Genomic DNA, 21,990 nt, shown 5'->3' with positions numbered 1-21,990 from the left:
ACTGGTTCTGTGGGTGTGACTTAGTGGGCATGGTAGGGGAAGGATACTGTAAAATCTCCAGTCAGAGGTAGTATTTGCTGGTTCTCTGAACTACTCAAAACTTCCGCTACCGGTTCACCAGAACTGGTCAGAACCTGCTGAATGCCACCTCTGATGTGGTCCGTCCCCACTCACCCAACCTCAAGCCCAGGTTTATAAAAGCTGATTGTCCAAGAAAGAAGTCTTGAATATCCAGAAGTGGAGGAAGCCCATTCTTTAACCTTGACTGCCTGCCCCCTTCCCCAAATGCAAATGTCATCTGCAAAACTCAACATTTACCTCAATGAAGAATCCTGTCCATCCTTTGTCTGGATATTTGATTTCTTTCTTATAAACATGTGTGCTCTTCCCAAGAAAGAAAAAGACCAGAAATAGCTGGTTACTGTTTAGAAAGTTGAAATCATTCATGAAGAAACAAGATATCAAACCTCTGATGTATCTGAATCAGTATTATTTACAGAGATGAATAATGGCTTTTTTGAGTTTTTGTTAGTTTTTGATCCTGAATTTACAGTCTGGGGGGCTGAAACATATATTGAGAAAGGAAAGGAAAGCAGATAAAAACCAAATGTTTTACTGCATTTGAAAATGGCCAGATAGGACAACCAAGGAGCTGGCCCAAAGTGAGATCTGGATAGCCACTCTATCTGATGAGTTACAATATGCTAACCTTCTTCAGAGATAACTGATGAAGGATCTGTTCAGCTAGACCAGGGGTGTCCAACCTTGGCAACTTTAAGACTTGTGGACTTCAACTCCCAGAATTCCTCAGCCAGCTTTGCTGGCTGAGGAATTCTGGGAGTTGAAGTCCACAAGTCTTAAAGTTGCCAAGGTTGGACACCCCTAGACACTCAATGGTGAGATATGTTGGGAACTGTAGTGTAATAGCAATATTTAAACATTCATAAATTTCCCATCCATGTCTTATACACCTGGGTGCTTGCTATTAATTGGACGGCTTTATTTCTCTCCACCAAAACTGAATGAACAAACGAACGAACAGATGAATGAATGAATGAATGAATGAATGTCTACTCACCACTTTCTTCACCTTAGCACGATTCCACTTAATAGAATTCCTTTTAGCTTCTTGTCCAGATAACACGTACATTCTGAAATCTCTCCTAGTGATTTTAAAAGTAGAAGAGAAAATTGTACACTCCAGGTTTTTTTTCTACTTCCTTTTTGAATTGGTTTATTTCTCATTTTAATTCTATATTTTCTTTTGGTTTATATCGTTTTTTAAAAATGTCATTTGGTTTTACACAATTAACTCTCAAAAAGGGACAGAGAATGGTAAAAACAAATGTATAGAGCCCCAATACCTTGTGTCATCATTAGTGTTAGCATAGTAAGCATAGATCAATGAAGGCTCCTGGTCTGTGGAAAAGTAAATAGTTCCTCCAGTATTTTTCTAGAAAAAGAGGAAGGATCAATGAGAAAGAAATGAAGACAGGTGTTCATCTGAGTATTGTTTTCCTTTTCCTTAAGTGGAAACAAAAAACATTGTTGGTATGTAAATCAAATATTGGATGACCATGTCATTAATGCTGTCTTCTCCAATTTGGTGTTGTCCTGATGTATTTGGAAGTCAACCCTCATGATCCTCTATTATGACCTGATGAAGTCAGAATATAATAGGCCATCAGTTAAGTAGCTTTATATACACCTGGTCTATGGAACAAGCAAATTTTGGTAACTTGAGGCTGGATTTGATATTTGAAAGGGGTAAGAATGACGGCTGCAACAGAAAGCATGCACTAAGAGGTAGGCAGATTCAAGTCACATCAGCGCATGGGTAAGTCTGGGATTCTTCTTTTCAAAGGGTAGGATTTTTCTGCTATATCTGTTTAAGTTTTACATTTCTATTTATTTGATATCTTCTTTTCTGAGAGAATTTTACAGTTACTGGACCACAGAGAGCTCTGTGCAAAATCAGTAGTGGAAACAACACTGGGACATCCGGGGAGAAACAGGCAAGTGAATAGCAATAGAACATAGACTTATATACCACTTTACAGTGCTTTACAGCCCTCTCTAAGTGGTTTATAAAGTCAGCATATTGTCCTCAACAATTTGGGTCCTCATTGTACCCACCTCGGAAGATTGGAAGGCTGAGTCAATCTTGAGCCTGGTGAGATTTGAACTGCCAAATTGCAGGCAACCGGCAGTCAGCAGAAGTAGCCTGCAGCACTGCACTCTAACTACTGTGCCACCACAGCTGATCCTTTTTGCCTTAGCTATCTCAGCTGCAGTGACATAATTGGTAGGCTGGTATCTGGTGGACAGGACTACAAGTGAACGTATGGACTCTGATCTCTACCCCAACAGTTGGTAATGCACGTGAACCTCAGGGCTGTAATCTTCCTTCTCCAGCCCTCCTCCTCCCATCAACCCCAGTTCTCCCATCCACCTTCATCACCCCCATTCTCAAAGAATGGGAAGTACATTTTCCCACTCAGAATTGGATTGGGAGTACAGTCTATATTGGTTTGCTGTGACTAATGTTTGCTCAAAAATAAAGAAATAACTAATTTAAACACTGTACTTAAAAGTACCGTAATGAGTAATGTAACGAAGATTTCCCAAGAAGTGTCCACCAGACTAAATAGTTTGTTGAAAATGCCCTTTTGTGGAACCTAAGCTCATATTTTAGCATAGGAGATTAACTGTTTTGGCTGTTGTGAATAATATGTCTCTCACCACAGTCCTGTTCCAATGGACCTGGGGATGCTGTTGATTCTGCATGGTGATAAGGTAAAAAGTGGCGGTTGGAATTCCAATACTGTCTTCATAGAAAGCTAAGGCATGGTTCATATTTGGGATGATCCTGTAAACGATCAGGGTGAGAAAGGTGTGAAATGCAGGCGTTGCTTGAATAGCAAGAGTTCGCTTTGAAACAACTTTGCACAGTTGCCTATTTAATTTTGCATTGGCACACAAAGTAAACAAATCCTGCTATGGTGTTAAAATAAGCTGCAATACTAGGTTATTTTCTGCTCCCAAACAAAATGCCATTTCTCCTCTATCTTGACCAAGGAGGCTATTTAGTGATCCTTGGATATTATATAGGATTAATATTACTCACCAATCGGCAAAGTCCAATAAATCCACAAACAGTATTAGAGAATTGGAATTCAAGCTATATTTGAGGCAATTTCCAAATAAGGCAAGCTTGTCATTATTACAAGGCATTTAGGAACAGTAAAGTCTGATTGTTCTCCTCCACTGTCTCTCATTAAGCTCTAGTGTGACTAAATAAATTCATTTATTGAGTTACATGAAATTTGCCCAGCGGAATATTTTTTTCTCATTTGAAAGTGACTGTCTAACTCTAACCTATGCTACCTGTATAGTTGTTGCAAGAATTAAGTTGTAATTGTATTAAAAGCTCTCAGATGCACTCTTTTTATACAATTTATTTGCAACTCATTAATTCAAACTTTCGCTGAGCACTGGTTATTTCTCCACTCCACTCTTCCAAAAAATGCAACTCAAGAGCCTCTACACCAGAGTACATTCTACTATGGCTCAACTCACCGGAGATATTTCTCTCCTGTTAGCTGATTAAAATAATAATAAGAATTGTCAGGCTGGCCCATTTCATCTCCTGATGCCACAAGTAGGTACTTTGTTTTGTTTATATAATGCTCATTATATTCTGGGAACAGAAAAAGGGGAAAAAAGGAAGGTGTGTGGATCTCAACCTTGCCTCAAGTTGAGCAGAAAGCAAAATGTCCAGAGGAAAGAGAATAGAACTGCTTTTGATATTTAATTTGTCCCCTCACTCACACCTTAAGTACATGTCAGCCCTTCAAGGCAGGTTGAACATCAAAGGTAGAGGGTCAAAGTAACAGAATCTAGAAACTCTGGTTGTATCTTCCCCTCCCTGCTTTTATCCTGAAGAGAATTAGGGAAAGTCTGGTTTGAAACATTTTCTCAAATTCTATTCCTCCTTTGAGCTGATATTTCTCTTATCTGACCATTGCTTTGGCTGCAGCTCTTCCTCCTGTCCCTCAAGGTTGTTCTCACAATCCATCATGGTATGTCTCAAGTTTCTTTCACATACTCTGCATCTCCCTTAATCCACCTGTATCCTGCTAAATACCACAGTCCTATACGTTTAGTCCTTCATTAATTCAACCTTCTCATTTCAACTTCAGTGGTGCTTACTTACTCAAAGGGTCGATATTTGAAGCAATAAGTTCAAAACGGGGATGATCGATCTGTTGAGTAATGTTGATGTAGTAGAAAGGTGCCAGTGCGAAACTCCAGCCACAATATGATCTGTACTGGTGATGTAAATTCTGCAGAAGGTTATAGCTGTGACCTTTTGGTGCAATGAACGGAAGCTTGACAAAAAGCTAGACTGTTGGCATTAGATTTTTAAGTAGCTGACTCACATGGGCAGACCAACCCTGCAAACATTGGACATTTTTTGGCTGTTGAGGTCCTGTCAGTAATCCTGGGTTCAAACCATATTGTAACATAAATGTCAGCTTTTCCCAACCTTGTGCCCTCCATTTGTGAGAATTGCAACTCTCTGAAATTCTCAGGGAACGTGGCATGTGCTATGAACTAGGCAGGGTACACAAATGCAGGTCTTGTAACATAGAAAGAGATAGCTTCTTCGGGGGACAGTTTGTTAGGACGCATCCATTTTTTTAGTGACACATCAGATAACATCTTTGCTTTGGAACAAATGCCCATTTTCATTTTATTTTTTTTTAATTCTGAAAGAAGTAACAGAGATGATAATTTCACTGAACTTTCTAGGGATAAAGGCAATACTTCCAATTATTTTTAAGACAGTCTAACTGTACTCTTCCTTAAAAAAAAACCAAATGGAAAAGTTTTAAATGTTTATTTTCTTTCTGGAAGACATTTAGTATTTTCTATAAGCAAAGATGTTATCTGACATTGGTTGGCTCCTGAGGTCCTGTCACTAAACCATATTGTAGTATAAATATCAGCTTTTCCCAACCTTGTGCCCTTCATTTGTGAGAATTACACCAGCTTCCACCATAATCTGATTTTCATTTCCAATAGCTGAAGTCACCCAATTAATGTCTGAAACCATCAGGCTTTGATTACATATTCTAAGCTTTATAATAATGGAGCTCCTTCATAAAGGTAAGAAGCTCCTTTAGAAAAATCTGGAAGAACAGAGGATTTCTTTTGTTGCAAGCCAATCCAGTACACACAAAGTACAGGTGTATTCTGTACTGCACCTGGAAACTCTCACCTCAACAAAATTCAGGACGTCCATAACGACTGAGACAAATGACACCACACGCTTGTCAATGGCTGCAGTCAGCCAAGCAATCCATCCACGCTAAGATGGGGAGATAGAAAGATGGAGAAGAGCTGCTGGAAATAAAGCCAGGAATTTTTCTGGGATGGACAGCCTTTTAAATACTTTAATGAAGAAAGACAATAGTGAGAGTACTTTTTTGTTGTTTACAGCCACATGGCCTACAATAAACTACACCATCACTCTAGCACATGAAAGATTAATTGTAGATCTATACCCATTTTTCTCGTAACATATATGTAGATTTTTTTTTTAGTTTTATACTATTATACAGCTGTCTTGATTGTAAACTTTAAAATTTGTGCTGGCAGGCAACAGAGAATGAAGAAAGACTTGGAAACTTACCTCAGGACTCCATTTTGTCTCTTTTGCTCCCCATCTCCCTTCAAACAATGGCAATAGCAAAAGCAATAGCACTTAGATTTATATACTGTCCCATAGTGCTTTACAGCACTCTCTGGATGGTTTACAAACGTCAGTATATTACCCCCAACAATCTAGGTCCTCATTTTACTGACCCTGGAAGGATGGAAGGCTGAGTCAACAACCTTGAGTACTCCAGGATCAAACACCTGGCTGTGGGCAGAGTCAACTTGCAATGCTGCATTGTAACCACTGCACCAGCAGTATTGTCACCATTATGTAGACCAGTGGTGGGATTCAATTTTTTTTTTACTACAGGTTCTGTGGGTGTGGCTTGGTGGGCGTGGCAGGGGAAGGATACTGCAAAATCTCCAGTCAGAGGTGGTATTTGCCGGTTCTCCGAACTACTCAAATTTTCCGCTACCGTTTCTCTAGAACTGGTCAGAACCTGCTGAATACCCACCTCTGATGTAGACTCTTGGATGCCAGACAAATCAAATCTGCATGGATTATCACACTTGGGCTGCAAAAATCCAGGCAACCAATAGATGTAAGTAGCAGGTACAGAAAACTCTGTTGTCATTTGGAGTTTAACAGAATTTTTGCAGCCAAGTTATGCTAGCTGTACCAAAGAGGAAATAGAAGCAGAGAAGACAAAAGGGGGGGGGGTGGGGAGTAAAGGGGAGGGTGACCCCCAGAGGGTGAAAAGAGAGCATACTTTAAAAAGTAATTCCAATTGTCCACCCATCTTACTTAGGCCTTGGCTCTCTCAGATACCTTGGATGAGCCTAGTACCATAAATTTGGTGATTTGTATATCTTCACCAGGCTGCTTCAGCAAGAAATCCGCAACTGTGTCCAGGGCTCGTACAGTGGCCTGCATAGGAAGAGAGCAGGATTATAGCTTCTGCAAAGAGGTTGGCTTTAATGCAGATTTGACATGGTACGTTCAAAGCATCAACAAAATTATGTTTTAAACGTATATGTTTAATAGGCTCCTGTGAAAAACCAACCACTCTCTGCTGGAAAGGAGAAACAGAACAAGCAGTGCTCAACATGTGAGAGAGCAGAGCAATTATTATGTTTTATTCATTTCCCATAACATGAAAGGCCAGCCATTGCATCATCTATGTCATTAAATGTTTTCTGGTGATGCCAAGCTAATCTTAAAGGGGCCACAAGGATTTATTTAGGTGCATGTATTTAAAAGTCCTGTCATTCTTTTCTAAATGTGGTAAGTGCAAGTTATTTGCTAATGATTTTTTTATGAAGTCTTCCTAGGAAGAGAACAACAGTATTTTGGAAACCTTTTTATTGTTCACACCTGTGAACAGTTTGGTCTGAGACTGCCTCTCTTCTTTCTTTTCATTGACAATTAAGCATTGCTGACTTTAAATAGAAAGCAGTTTTCTACAGCTCACAGGAAATCACATGTGGTCTACAGCAGCAGTTCCCAACCTTTCTGGCTTGGCAGACTTGAGGGGGGGGGGAGGACAGGAGAGGGGTCTATGTGAGTGGCAGGTGCATGAGCATGTGCACCTTCATTTGTGCAATACCCGCCTCTCACACCAATGGAGTTTCGCATGCGAGTGCCCACTGTTCACACAAGTGGAGCTGTGCATGCGTGCATGGGCTTGCCCACCACTTGTGTGGCCCAATTTCCAATCGACCACAGCCTGATAGTGGGGGCACGGCCCAGGGATCTACAGACACAGGCATTAGAAGGACAATATAGCTACACAAGTCATCTGTCCTCTAGAAAGATTCCATTGGGTTCAACAGCTGCACTCTACAGTAAATATGGGAAATCTGCAGTCCTCTATATCAGTGGTCCCAAAACGTTTTGAAACCGGAGGCAGGTTTCATGGAAAGCAATTTTTCCATGGACCAGGTAGGTGGGTGGGATGGTTTCATGCACTACCTAGATCCCACATGTGCAGATGAACCTTCGCTCACTTGCACGGCTGGGTTCCTAACAGGCCACTGGCCAGTACTGGTCCACAGCCTGGAGATTGGGGATTCCTGCTCTATGTGTTATAAAGTTGTCTCTTCTGGGGTTGATAGAGATTAGAGCCCAATAATCTCTGGACGATCCCAAACTCTACAACTCTATAGTAAAGTATATGAATTTCAGGATTACCTTGACCATTGGGAATTGGATGATCCAGTCCAGTGAAGTGGTTGGATCATTAATAAATCTCCATAAAACATATGCAAATAAACTATTTTCTGTTATATTCTTCATCCCAAAAGGATGTTTCTGGAAATAATAATAATAAGGAAAAAAAGTCATTTCTTGTTTTACAAAATAATGGCAGATACTATCACTTGCTCCAAGAAAGAATGCATTTTGTCCACTTCCCACCATCTGTTGCAAATTGCTCAGCACTCAACATAAATCTCTCTGCTTAGCAAGAGACTTTTAGCCACTGATTTACAGTCATACTTGTATTTTTCTCTTCAACTGCAGTCTAGAAAAAAATATATCAATGTATCATGTCTGTAACTGCAGTGTATTGCTCTTGTAAAAGTGATGCAAGTACCTCATTTAGCAACTGTAACTGGGATTGAAAACTCCATTGCTAAGGAACATGGTTACTAAGTAAAACAATGCATGACTGCAATGGACTTTCCATTCATTTGTTAAGCAAGCCATCACCTCACTGCAACTTGTAATTTTACTGGCCTTCCTTTGGTTCTGCTTATTGGAAGCTGGTTGTGAAATGTATAAAAAGTGATTGTGTTTCTGCAGGACGTTGCAATTATTGTAAATGCCCACTAGTTGCAAAGCACTCAAATGTCAAGCATGTCAGCACAGGGATACTGGCACGATCAGAATTTCAAGAACTTTTTCTGGATCTGTTCCTGCTGCCATGGAAACTCCAGAATATGACAAGAACTATTATTCCCAAGTTTTGAAAGGCTGCTTAGTCCATGCACATTAATTTACATAAGAAAAATGGTAGGGCTCCAAAGTGGCAGGCCAATCTATAGCATTTACTCAAGAGCCATACAGTATGTGCATGTATAATTATATGTTATCCATTAACCATTGTGTCAGCCTTCAAGATTTTCTCTCTTTGCTTTGCATCTTTCGGCTGTCATAAGTAATGGGAGGAGGAGGGAGAAAATGATTATGGGAAGTGAGCTGGAGGTGTTACAAACCAGAACTGTATTAATTGGGGGAGTACATTCTTGCGTAGGTTTCTATTCTATCCTTAGGTTTCTATTCTATGCTACGCAGCTGCAACTCTTTATCAAACTATGTCAAGGTCAACGGACTGAAGCTTCATCACCACCTGGAGATGCCCCCATGATGGGATACACAATTTTTAATTGGAGGAACTGTTTGAACTATTGGGGGTGGGAACGTTGCCATTACTTTGTATATGTGATTTACGTGCCGATTTTCTCAGATTCAGAATTCTTTTGTTGCTACCACTTGATTTCCAGTAAAAGATATCTTTTCTCTAATTAAAAGTATTTCTTTCTTGGATTTTGAATGGAGCACCAGCTGACACATTGGGGTTTTTTGGCATGTGTGTGCATGTGTGTGTGTGTGTGTTTAATACACATTATTTCCAAATATTATTTACATTGATTAAGTATTTCAGTACGTGTACACGATGAATAAATGAGTGATTTCATTTTGAAAAAAACAAACCCCTCTAAGTGGCTATATTTTTAATCCACTCAGTTCATGCCTCTTGAAATGCTGGCTGTGGATTCTGTTTTCCTTTGAATGTTACTACCTGCTCTTCTTCTGCAGGCCATACAGTCTATTGCAGTGTCACAGAAAGTTTCCATCAGCAGCTCCTTTGGGGTCCAAAATTATTGTCCTGCGTGATCACTACCTCTCCTTTGAAAGCTAGAAGGGAACTTCAAAGCAGGCAAAACCCACAAGTACTTACGTAGAAAGTGAGAGGCTGGAAGGGGATTTGCATCAGGAGAACTGCAACCCTGCCAAGACAAACCAGTCAGTCCAAACCAGTTTCAAAGAACAAAAACATCATCCCACTCTGGCATTCCCACTCTTCGCTTATTTGTAATAGGCAAACTCAGAAGAAATAGTTTGACACCAGTAACATCAGGTAGGTGCCACTTTAAAGTTAGTCAGTCTGTAGGCTCGACCCAGCTTTCAACCCCTTTTTATGACCCCATGAATCCCCAGCTGTCACAGGGCTGGAAGTATCTGTGGCTAGTTGTTAAGTCAAGACAATTGCACCATTCTAAACAGAAGGTAACAATTGAAAGGGCCCAAGCTTTTCATTTCAACAAAATGGAAATCAAACTGCAGGTACATAAAAATCCATTCGTCATCCCACCCACTCCTTAGAAAAACAATAAATCTGAGCTCTGCAATTGTGGGAGCATTTTTCCACCACTTTTGTCTCTCCACCCTCACCACCCCCAAATCCATATATGCCAGGTAAAGATCTGACTTGCAATTGGAACGAATGGGAATGGATTATGTTGTACTTTATGAACAACTCCTTTAGTAGCCAATTTGTATTTATCAGCTGTAGCAAAACTCTGATTTTTAGATGTGGCTGAAAAGCAGAGAATGGTGGTTATGTTTGCTGTTTAGTAGCGAAGGGTCCTGTAATAGCAGTAGCAATAGCACTTAGACTTATATACCCCTTCACAGTGATTTACAGCCTTCTCTAAGCTGTTTACAGAGTCAGCCTATTGCCCGCAACAATCTGGCTCCTCATTTTACCCACCTTGGAAGGATGGAAGGCAGAGTCAACCGTGAGCCGGTCAGAATCAAAGTATCGAACTGCAGGCAGCCGGCAGTCAACAGAAGTAGCCTGCAGTACTGCATTCTAACCACTGCCCCACCACAGCTCAATGCAATGCAATCGGTTTGCTCTAAAATTCATGGTCCTTGCTTGCGTCCTCAATGTCTCTAGCTATGTGACATTGAGAATCATTCTGCTTTTCAGATGAATAACATTAGGCTTATTCCATTAGATCCAACTCTAATATAGTATCGCAATATAAGAAAATAATGGATTAGTGTGGATTTGAATTTTACAGGGGTTCAAAGTCTTCATTTAAAAAAATCTTAATGGCACATAAGTGCAGCCTTGGAGAGGATATTCAAATAATTATTACACTATATTTAGAAAATACACTCATAACTTATAGGTTTCTTTTTTAATCATAACCCCCATAATTTTCTGACCTTGTCATATACAGGTCAGAAACTTAAGATCGTTCATTTAGTGACTGTTCAAAGTTACAGCGGCACTGAAAAAAGTGACATATGACTGTTTTTCACATTTATGACCGTTGCAAAAGCTCCATAATCACATGATCAAAATTCAGACGCTTGGCAATTGGTTCATATTTATGGCGATTGCAGTGTCCAGGGGTCATGTGATCAGTTATTGCAACCTTATGGCAAGCAAAGTCAATGGGGAAGCCAGGTTCACTTTATAATTGTGTTACTAACTTAACAATTGCAGTGACCTACTTAACAACTGTGGCAAGAAAAGGTTGTAAAATGGGGCAAACTCATTTAACTATTATTGTGCTTAGCAACAGAAATTTTGGACTCAGTTGTGATCATAAGTCAAGGATTACCTGTATCTCTATTAAATACTTCCAAGAACCAAAATAAACAAAATTGGAGATAGTAGACATACTGTCTTGTCCCCTAACGTTTTGTTATTTTTCCATTAACAATTATTTGTGCTTTCTGAGAAGTAGTATAAATCAACTTTATCTATTTAATAAAGTTCGTATGTTCTAGAACTTTAAACAACTAAACAACAACAAAATTCAAATCATCAGAGGGCCTTCTCTGCATCTAAGAATATTAATGTAGTTTGAAATTTATAAATTAAGATCATTTGTGAATGTCCTGAGGTTAATTTTAGAAGATCCACTAGAGGGAGTAAAAGCACTAATGGGAAAATCAAAGGCATTTTGAATATAAGCAGATTTGAGATTAATAAACAGATGACAAAAATATTAACAAAGACATGATGGAGAAAACGTGTTTTAAGAGTGAGAAAAAAGTAAAACATTTGAGTGTTACTGTGACAAATGAATCGTATGCTATTTCAAAATAATTATGTTAAAACAAGGACTGAAATTAAGAATGACAGATTAAGATGGGAGAAATTAAAACTGTCACTTTTGGACAGAATATGTGTAATAAAATGATTTTTTTTGCCCAAAATGATATTTTTGCTTCAGACAATGTACGTGTTTTGACATCAGATGTACCATTTAAACAATGGCAAAAATATATATTTAGAAGAAAAATATTAGGATTAAATATAACTTGTTTAATTAGAGAAAAGACATATTTTTATTGGTGACTAGAAGCCTCTTCTGGATTTTTTGTAGAAAAGTGAAAAGAATGAAATTGCAATTTATGGTTTTCATGATTAGACAGGGTAGATTATAGAAAGAAGAGCACTATGGTGTAACTTTAGAGAAAGAGAGATGTATGTATGTATGTACAGTACTGTATTTTCTCTTTATATAAAAATTCCCTTGTTGTGCTTATGTGTGGTATATGTCTTCCTAAATCTTGGATCCTCCTTCTGTGCAGTATCTCAGCTGTTCCTTGGACTGCACTCTTCCGGACAGAGAGGTCTGATGTTGGTCCTGGAATCTGTTGGAGCCACTTGTCCGGTTTAGGAATCACAGCCCTAAGCAGTTCTATCATCACTGAGACAACTTTGGTCTTTATATATAGAATATGAGAAACTGGAGAAGTACCAGGAGTAACCGGAGACAATGTGGAACATGAAGGTAAAGGGGTGTGTGTGTGTGTGTGTGTGTGTGTGTAATGTATATGTATATTTTTCCAATATTTTTCTTTTCTTACACTTATTGCTTTTTCTTTTATTTCTTTCCTTTTTTCCCCTTCCTTTCTTTCCCTTAGTTTGTGTTACCTTTTGTCTTCTTGTTTAAAAGTTAACATAAAAAGTGTGTTATGTGTGTATGCATGTATATAGTACATGCAATAACTGGCTGAATGTGGCTGCAGCATCATGGGATAAAGTATCCTTGTTAGACTTTAGGTCTAGTTTTCAAATTACCTTTACACACAGCATTATACTAAAGTTAGTATGAGGAAAAACATCTTTTATGAGCAGTACTGTGTATTTTCCCAAATGACATGAATGTTGATGTGGGCATGAGAGAGAGTTCTTTCACACATTAGCTGACACCATAATTTATTGAGCAATTCTACTGTCTGCTAGATTACCAAGACACTAAGCATCCCCCCCGCCCCCGAGAGAGAAACACACACACACAGAAGCACACATAGGCACAACCTGGCTCCCCAAGGAACAACAAGACATTTGTTTTAATGCAACTAGTGCGAAAGTGTCCTCGGTGACATTGTGAGTCATGTGATACAAAATTAAATAATGACTTGAGATGTCAACGTTCAAATCTAACTCAGTTATGAAGATCACTAGCCAATTTACCTCACACAATAGTTACAAGGGTAACATAGGATAAGTCTTTCTGTGTGATGTTACCAAAAGTAAGTGCACTTTGGGGTATCTACTCTGTTCTCTTTCCTTGGTTTTCCTTTCCCACCCCCAAATTATTTCCACAGTAGTGATTTATAGCACCTTCAAGCATCTCCAGACACCAATATGCTGATATAACAGCAATGAAGAGATGTTTTAAATTTCCAGAGTAATATAGGATGATACTATAAATCATGATTATGCAAATAGCTGAACTCCTCCTTCAGTCCTCTGATTGTTTTGTTTTTTGTTCTGATAAAGTTTGCAGTTATTGCTGTTCCGCTTCTTCCTTTGCCAGCTTTTTCCTCCCTCAAAAGATTAATGTTCTTTCTCCTTTGCTGCCCTTAATATTTCAAACTACCTTCTGGAGCCTTTGTGCTTATCTTAATTCCTTTATATGGTTTTTAGGGGGGTCATAGGAAAATCTACAAAAAGACACATGATGGACCAATTGGTTGATCAGATGAAATAAAGAAACAGGGATTGGAGAATATGCTGTGATCAAAACTTCTGGAAGAACGTATTCAAGAAGTCCAAATAAGTACCAATAACAATCAATCTCCTACTTTATTAATTCTTAATCTAGGAAGATGGAGTTACATCCCTGCTTAATCCTACTTCTATTCCACTTTCCTCCCCCTATTGTTTATTATTAGGTTTTAAATCCCAGTCTTATATGAGACAAAACATAAAAATAACTAGAGATACAGTAGATGTACAGTTGATACAAATTCAGTTGTTGCTTTCTACAACGTATCTTCCTGCCTTCAGGTTCCTAATTCCTGTAGGATTGGTGATAGCAATAGCTCTTAGACTTATATATCACTTCACAGTGGTTTACAGCCATCTCTAAGCAGGTTATGGAGTCAGCATATTGCCCCCAACAATCTGGGTCCTCATTTTACCAACCTTGGAAGGATGAAAGGCTGAGTCAACTTTGAGTCAGTGAGGAACAAACCCCTGGTAGTCAGCAGAATTAGCCTGCAATACTGCATTCTAACCACTATGCCACCACGGCTCCTGATACCTATGGAAACCATTGAGAACTTTTCCTAAGAAGTTGTCGAATTTCTGTCATTACCCCTCCTTAAGGAAAAGTTTACGTACGATCCAGTTGTGACTGCTAGAGTTCTAATCTGATCAGCGGAGTATTCAGCAGGTTCTTCTAGACCGTCATTTCTTCCACCAGCAAGCAAAAGGAAACACGATTTCTTCATCTGGGCATTCTTATATACTTTGGGTGTAGTCATGGTCACCATATGCCACCAGATTGTTTTATCCACTTCAGAATCTGAGGATGAAAAGACAGATATAGTAAAGATAAGACTCCCAAGCCCCACACCAATGCAACCAGGCACAAACTCTAACAACCATACATTATCACATCATAAAGTACTTGCTAGGAATCGCTGGGGCCACCCACCTCTGCCCCAGGAAACTGATGGATCCTGTTGAGATCCAGAGAGAGCGTGGGACTAGACCTATCAGGCAGTTTAGCCAAGTCATTGGCTATAGCAGTGGTGGCTAACCTTTTCCGGCTCCCGTGAAGGCAATGCGCGCTGCCCCCCCATGCCCCCTGTGCATGCATGTGTGATCCCCAGCATGCCCCATGTATCTCTGCACACGCATGCATGTCTCCTGCGCACCCCCATGCTTACATGCCAGATACCCGACTATCAACTGTCGGGCAGTGGTGCATGTGCGCATGTGCGCATGCGCAATGGCGCTCTTCCAGGCAACTTCTCTTCCAGGCACTCTTTCAGGCAACCTCCACTTCCAGCATGCATGCCATAGGTTCACCATCATGGGGCTATAGCCTCTAATACAGGGGTCTCCAACCTTAGCAACTTTAAGACTTGTGGACTTCCACTCCCAGAACCTGCTTTCATCTGTGAAGAGCACAGGGCGCCAGTGGTGAATTTGCCAATCTTGGTGTTCTCTGGCAAATGCCAAACGTCCTATACGGTGTTGGGCTGTAAGCACAACCCCCACCTGTGGACATCGGGCCCTCATGCCACCCTCATGGAGTCTGTTTCTGACCGTTTGAGCAGCCACATGCACATTTGTGGCCCGCTGGAGGTCATTTTGCAGGGATCTGGCAGTGGTCCTCCTGTCCCTCCTTGCACAAAGGTGGAGGTAGCGGTCCTGATGCTGGGTTGTTGCCCTCCATGGGGCATGGACATGCCCTCCATGTCTCCTGATGTACTGGCCTGTCTCCTGATAGTGCCTCCATGCTCTGGACACGACGCTGACAGACACAGCAAACCTTCTTGCCACAGCTCGCATTGATGTGCCATCCTGGATGAGCTGCACTACCTGAGCCACTTGTGTGGGTTGTAGACTCCGTCTCATGCTACCACTAGAGCGAAAGCACCACCAGCATTCAAAAGTGACCAAACCATCAGCCAGAAAGCATAGGAACTGAGAAGTGGTCTGGTCACCACCTGCAGAACCACTCCTTTATTGGGGATGTCTTGCTAACTGCCTATGCTTTCTACCTCTTGTCTATTCATTTACACAACAGCATGTGAAATTGATTGTCAATCAGTGTTGCTACCTAAGTGGACAGTTTGATTTCACAGAAGTGTGATTGACTTGGAGTTACATTGTGTTGTTTAAGTGTTCCCTTTGTTTTTTTGAGCGGTGTATATGACAGAGGTCTGCTATGAGAAGGAAGAGAAGAATCTGAGGGTAAGAAAACTGACGGTGACGAGGGCTCAGCATTTGCAGGATATAGGAAACAGAACTTAAGGATGAATAGATAAGGTAATTAGATCACAGAGTGAGGAGGGCGGCTTCTGGGAAGACCAATGGGAGCCTGAGAGGTAATCTGGATAAGGTAATGAATGGAAGGAACTGATAATTTATAAAAAATATAAAAGTGTGAGGTTGTGGGGGTACTCAGTGTTAGCAGGCTTAATTCAAATGGTGGAAAAAATGGCCAGGAAAAAGATAAGTAATTGGATGACTTAGGTAATCAAAGGAGATACAAAAGGAAACACAGATTTACAATAGCAATAACAGACTTATATAAATACTGCTTCACAGTGCTTTACAGCCCTCTGTAAGTGGTTTACAGAGTCAGCATATTGTCCCCAACAACAATCTGGGTCCTCATTTTTTTCTTTTAAACAAGTTTTATTATTTTTTTTCAAAACACACAAGTCGTCATTATCCATTACATATTTAAACCTTTTTCCATTATAAATTTAACAAGTCAGATAAACTATAATTCTGTTTTAAACCATTTCCATATAAACATACAAAACCTCTTATCCATTTTCTTTCTTTCTCTTTACTCTTATTCCATTTTATTATTATTATTTCATCTATTTCTTTCTGACTTAGTTACCATTATTCTCATTCTATATTTCTGCAAGGTTTCATTAATTCTCCCCCAAAAACATATATACACAACACACAAAACATAAAAAAGATCTTTTGGAAAGTAACTTGGACCCAGGTATTTCTTTCTTCATGGACTTCAACTGTATTCATACTCATCTTACATATCATTACTTATTTTATTTACCATTCTAAATCTTCTATATTAACTTCTCCCCATATTTCACTCTTTTAATTCTATCTTAATTAATCATCTTAATTTGAGTCATTATATTTGTATCTTTTGTCCATTCTTTATTGTACCTTTGTCTCATTCCTTATAAAAAAAAAAGAAATTTCTCCTGAAATCACTAATCAGAGTATGATGCCTTTCTATCTCCCACTAAATTAATCAAATTAATCTTTAGAATACCCAATCCGATTTTGCTTGGTACATTCTAACTGAATAATACATCCAAAATAATTAAATACATAGTTAAACAATAGATCTAAATATTAAAAACAAATACTATAATGAAAATTTTATAATAACATCAATCCCATAATCTTATTAAACTCTTTAATTAAAGCTCAATATTCTAAATCTCCCCTCATATTATATTTTAAAACCAATCATTATTAACATTTCAACATTTTAATCTCTTATCAACTCTTAAGCCATTTAAGTTTTCTATTTCTAATACAATACTACCATATCATCTTATGTACCTTGCAAAATCTCTTTGAAGAAATTATACTTATCCTTTATCCCTAAAAAAATTCCTTTTTTCCCATTTAATTTCAAAACTTTGTAGCTTTTCTCCACCTTTTCCCTTTCTTTCTTCTCCCAACAAACCTTTCTACCCCCTTCTTCTAGCCTCTGCCTTACTGGCTTCCCTTCTCTGTCGATTCCTCTTCCCTTTTGTTTACCATCCTTATATTGATTTTGCACCTTGTTTTTCCCTTTCTTAAATGTTTTTTAAATCTTAAGTCCTTTATTTCTCTTCTCTTCCCTCTTCCTTCCCTCTTGGTCGAGTTCTGAGATTTATTAAAGATGGTTTCCTCTCCTTCTTCTTCTGCTGTCTTCATCTGCTGCAATGTTTGTTGATAGTTAATAAGCGCCATTTCTAAAAAAGGGAAGGCTTCTTTCAAACCAGCTTTACCATTTTTTTGCTTGCTCATAATCTTTTCTCAGTTCCTCAATAGAAGGAGCCATTATAAATCTTTTCTTTTCTTTTCTCTTACAACAGTCAGAATATTCCAAAGGAAAATAAGACAATCCCAAAGTTATCAGTCAGTCCAAACCAAGACAGAGTTCCCACTCTCTCCTCCTAGGGTAGTATCAATCAGAGAAAAGAAAGTCCAAATCTGTTTCTTAAAATCTTATTGCAATATATTTTAGTCTTTCAATCCTTAAGGCATCTCCTCCAACAAAGTCTTAGCATACAAATATTTTTTTTAGTCCTCTCTTTTCCCACTCATCGCTTAAAGCCAGTTTTCACCTAAAAAAAATAGATTTCTTAATATTCACTTTTTATTCCGTAGAAAAAGAGGGTAAGCTATCCTTTTAGCACCATTAAACTGCCGCTTTTTCCTCTTCTCGAAGGTATCATTCAGAAAGTCATACTTTTCAGGAATTTTGTTAAATATGTCTTAGAGTCCTAGGAGCCAAGAAAAACTTTCTCCTTTCAAGCACTTTCTCCACTTCCTCCTGCGCATTCTTACCCGGCTGCCAGCTTCTTTGTGGCGCCATTACGGACCGCCGCTGCACCGTCCTGGGAAAAGGGGGTTCTGCCGGCCGGGAGGGGGTCTGCAAAACCCCAAACCCTTCTCCGGATCCCCTACCTTCAGCTGCCCTGCAGGGCAGCCTAGCTCCGTACCCGTCTGGGTCGGAGCCCCAAAGCGCTAGCGCGCGGCAGGGATCGCGCAGCTCGCAAATCCCTGCCGCTCGTGAAGCCGACAAACCGGAAGTCGCAATCTGGGTCCTCATTTTACCCACCTTGGAAGGATGGAAGGCTGAGTCAAGTTGAGCCATGAGGGAGAAAGTTTACTCCAGAATAAGAGGGGAAAGGGGGAAAATTTAAAGGGAGAGAGTGGTTACTCATGAGGCAACTTAAGAAAACAAAAGGGGAATAGGGAACAAATTGTCCCATTTAGGGAAGCAACCGACCAAAAGGTTGCTTGTGAGGAAAAAATAATAGGTGAATATGCCAGGTTTTTCTCTCCACCCTGCCCTGTGCCCAGCTGATATGCCTGATTGCAGCTAAGCTCAGGGAAGGTGAATCAACCCATTAAGAGATGCATCCCATGTATCTGTGGAAAGAGAAAGAGTGAGAGGTGTCCAGTTTGTGATGGCTGGTACAGAGAATCAAGACTGACAAAGTCTGTGAATAGCCCAACCTGCATTTGGATCAGCAAGGATTCTAGCTGGCTCAAGAGGGTACAAGCCATGAGAAATGAGACTGGTTTGCAAGGCCGCCATGGCTGAACAACCTAACTGAGGGAAAGGCTGGAAGTGCTTGAAAGAACATATGGTCTCTATCAGAAAAAGCATTGCCCTTCAAGGAAGCAGTTCGCATGGGTGAGAGAGACACTGAGCAAATGCCAGATAACCAGATTCTTGTTCATGGAGCTTTGTAGTTACCGTTGCATAAAATTATCCTTATAGCTGTGTAAATCTGGTTGTAAATCTGTAGAGTTATACTTCACCCGGGTAGCGAAATAAAAAGTTAAAAACAGGAAGTAAAATCTTTTCTATCTTACTGAATAGGAGGCAGGAGCAAAATGGCCCCTAAAACCCCTTTCTGCTAGAAAGGCCTGAAGTGTTGCTTTTGAGTTGACGATTAGCATAACATCCCCAAGATATGGGATGACTGGCAGGAGAGATGGTGGGAAAACATACCCTAATTAAATAACCTCTTTGCCGAATTTGTTGGCCACCCACAAATTATTTATTCTGAAAAGTGTTTCACTGGGTCCGTTTTAATACTATTTATACAATTTCATCTATAAATAAAATTCCACTGTAATTTCTTCAAAAAGCACAATAACTGAGTTATGCTTTGTTCCAATCACTGGAAACAAATCAAAGGAATATGAGTCTTTTAATGATCAGCACAGGAGCCTCATGTTACCATAACTTTTGGAAGGCTGGTGGGTGGTTCCAGCTGAATGTTTCCTGCCGCTTCCAATGACAATAGCATTGTGCAGCTACTCTACCTTTCACTTACCTACACAGATTTAGGTAAGTAAAGCAAGGATCTATATTCAAACTACAGGTGGAATATAATAGAAAAGAGGATTTGGAGGGGAGGGAGCATCTAGTTCCCATCATGCTTTATGAAGAAGGACATTTTTACCAACTTATCAAAACATCTCCTGCCTTTTTAATAATTTCTTCCCCGAGAAGGGTTAAGTTTCCTCTCCACCAAGAGCAACAAGCAAACAAGTCCCAAGTCACCACTTCCAGAGGGCTACTTACCTTCCAACCACTTCAGTGAGGTCATATTGATGGTATAGACAGTGGAGTCATGGTGCTCCTCTTTAGAAACAAGGGTATAACTGTAATGAGGGTCAGGAAGGTTCACATAATCCTCCAAAGCCTTCTGGTCCATTGGGTAAACAGGGGGCGCATGGATGAAAAAGAAGAGGTGGAACAGAAGGTTCATGCCTCAGTAGACAGTTGGAGCTGTGTGTGGTTCCTCCTCCTTTCTCAGAAGGATCCAGGATTTCCTTTTCAGGCAAATGGGTGGGAGAGATCTACTTGTCTTATTCCTCACCTCAAAACTACCATGGAGTGATTTTCAAAAGGAGTGCCGGACCAAGTATTCCACTTCTGCTTATATGTGCAACTCCAGAGGGCTGAACCTGAGGTACGTTATACAAGAGAACCCAACGTCCTGGGGGACGAGTCTAATTGCAAGCATAATTAGGAGCTTTCCTTCTCTTGTTGGAGAGTAAGGAACAGCACCAACATTTGGAGAAGCCAAGAAAAAAGTCACAAACATACATAGGACCACTCTTTTCCTGATATTCAGCCAGCTGTAAAAGGGAAGTGAAGGATGTTATTCTCAAAGCCGTGAATATAGACTTAAAATGAGATTTATTGCACAGTCTGGAATGTGGTACAAATTGTGAAATTAATGAAAAGAAGGCTCAAAATGGAAAGTTAAAGAAAGAGCACAGAAATACATGCAGATATCCACAGGGATTAAATCTCTCTAGGTACAAAAAGAAAAATAATGGTGTCCATTTTTATATGTGTATGTCTTAGGTTCTGAATCTTTGGGGGCCAGAAGGCAAATATGGAATTTTGAGAATACGTTGGGACCATGCAAAAAAAAAAAAACTGATCAGGGATATGCTCATTCACAGATTCCTTGTCATGAGGGACATTCCAGTAACAAAGGAACTACTTAGTAGAATGCTACTGTTGAAGTCCTTGTTTCTCACATGTTTCCTAAATCCATATTTCCTTTAATCCATTTCTCAGCAGATAAGCATACTTCCAAAGCATGGCCTGTAGCTCTTCATGTTCACTATCTAAGAAAACTTATGTGGGCCCATTTGGAGACCAGAGGCACTCCTGGCAATAAGGATGCCTTTTGTGATGATATGTGAAAATGATCTTGAGACAGGAGGAAAAGCTACTAGGCCCATGATGGCGAACCTATGGCACGCATGCCAGAAGTGGCATGCAGAGCACTCTCTTTGGGCATGCCAGCTGTCACCTGTTGCTCTTCTGAGTTCCGGCACATGCATGTGCGCCAGCCAGCTGGTCTTCCGGTTTCTGGCATGCATGCACACACAAAGACCAGCTGGCCAGCGTGCATGTGCGTGCTGGAAAACAAATGCTCAGCTTCCCGGTGTGTGCCTGTGCATTGAGGATCTGCTCTTCCAGGTTGCAGAGCTCCCGCATGCGTGTGTGCGCACTCCCATTTCGGCAGTCGGTGCCGAAAAGGTTCACCAACACTGTACCAGGCAGTCATCATGCCAAAGATATCTCAGCCAACAGAAGGAAAACGAGCATGGGAAATGTCTCAAAAGAGATCTTTCCTTGTTTTCTGAACATAAAAATGAAGAAGAAAAGTGCTTTTAGATTTGCAAGTCACATTAACTTTACAGTAAGGGTAATCTTAGTACTCATGGTATAATTCCTCTTGTCTGGATACCCTGAAGGGCTGAGATTTATGAAAGATTGATGTTATGGTTTGCCACATGCTGGCCTCTGAAAAATTTAAACAATCCTCCAGGGCAGGGAAACAAAAAAGGAAGTGCTTGTAGGCACATCAACAAGAACTCTGGATCATAACTCTTTTTCATGCCATTTATGCCATGCCAAAATTAGCTTCTATCTAGGGCTTGAAGGAACCTAGGCAGAGAGAGTAACCGAAGGGGGTGGAGAGTAAACTAAAATGTTAATATTACGTTCTTTGCATCATTAGAC

At 40.0% G+C, this 21,990-nt stretch overlaps 1 protein-coding gene across 1 annotated transcript; it reads right to left on the bottom strand.

The window, feature by feature from the left end:
- Positions 1 to 3,575: 3,575 nt before the first annotated feature.
- Positions 3,576 to 20,158, bottom strand: LOC113411928 (autocrine proliferation repressor protein A-like). The gene is made up of 6 exons (XM_087954190.1): positions 20,026 to 20,158; positions 14,324 to 14,511; positions 6,494 to 6,592; positions 5,285 to 5,374; positions 4,217 to 4,391; positions 3,576 to 3,700 (listed from the first exon to the last, which is right to left on the bottom strand). The coding sequence occupies exons 1-6, from the start codon at positions 20,156 to 20,158 to the stop codon at positions 3,576 to 3,578; spliced, it is 810 nt and encodes a 269-aa protein (XP_087810316.1).
- Positions 20,159 to 21,990: the final 1,832 nt, after the last annotated feature.

The sequence above is a fragment of the Notechis scutatus genome, chromosome 2 (genome assembly GCF_049901735.1).
Source record: "Notechis scutatus isolate UNSWTSFEM ecotype Mainland chromosome 2, rNotScu1.2, whole genome shotgun sequence".
In the NCBI taxonomy this organism is placed as follows: domain Eukaryota; kingdom Metazoa; phylum Chordata; class Lepidosauria; order Squamata; family Elapidae; genus Notechis; species Notechis scutatus.
This window is presented reverse-complemented; position numbering and strand designations above follow the sequence as displayed.

What these genes read in the sequence shown, in the direction of transcription:
- LOC113411928 (XM_087954190.1), bottom strand. Translation starts at nt 20,158, where the DNA reads ATGGACCAGAAGGCTTTGGAGGATTATGTGAACCTTCCTGACCCTCAT. An exon ending in CTCACTGAAGTGGTTGGAAG is followed by an intron (nt 14,512 to 20,025) that starts GTAAGTAGCCCT and finishes TTTCATCCTCAG; the next exon opens with ATTCTGAAGTGGATAAAACA. An exon ending in TGGTACTAGGCTCATCCAAG is followed by an intron (nt 5,375 to 6,493) that starts GTATCTGAGAGA and finishes TCCCCATCTTAG; the next exon opens with CGTGGATGGATTGCTTGGCT.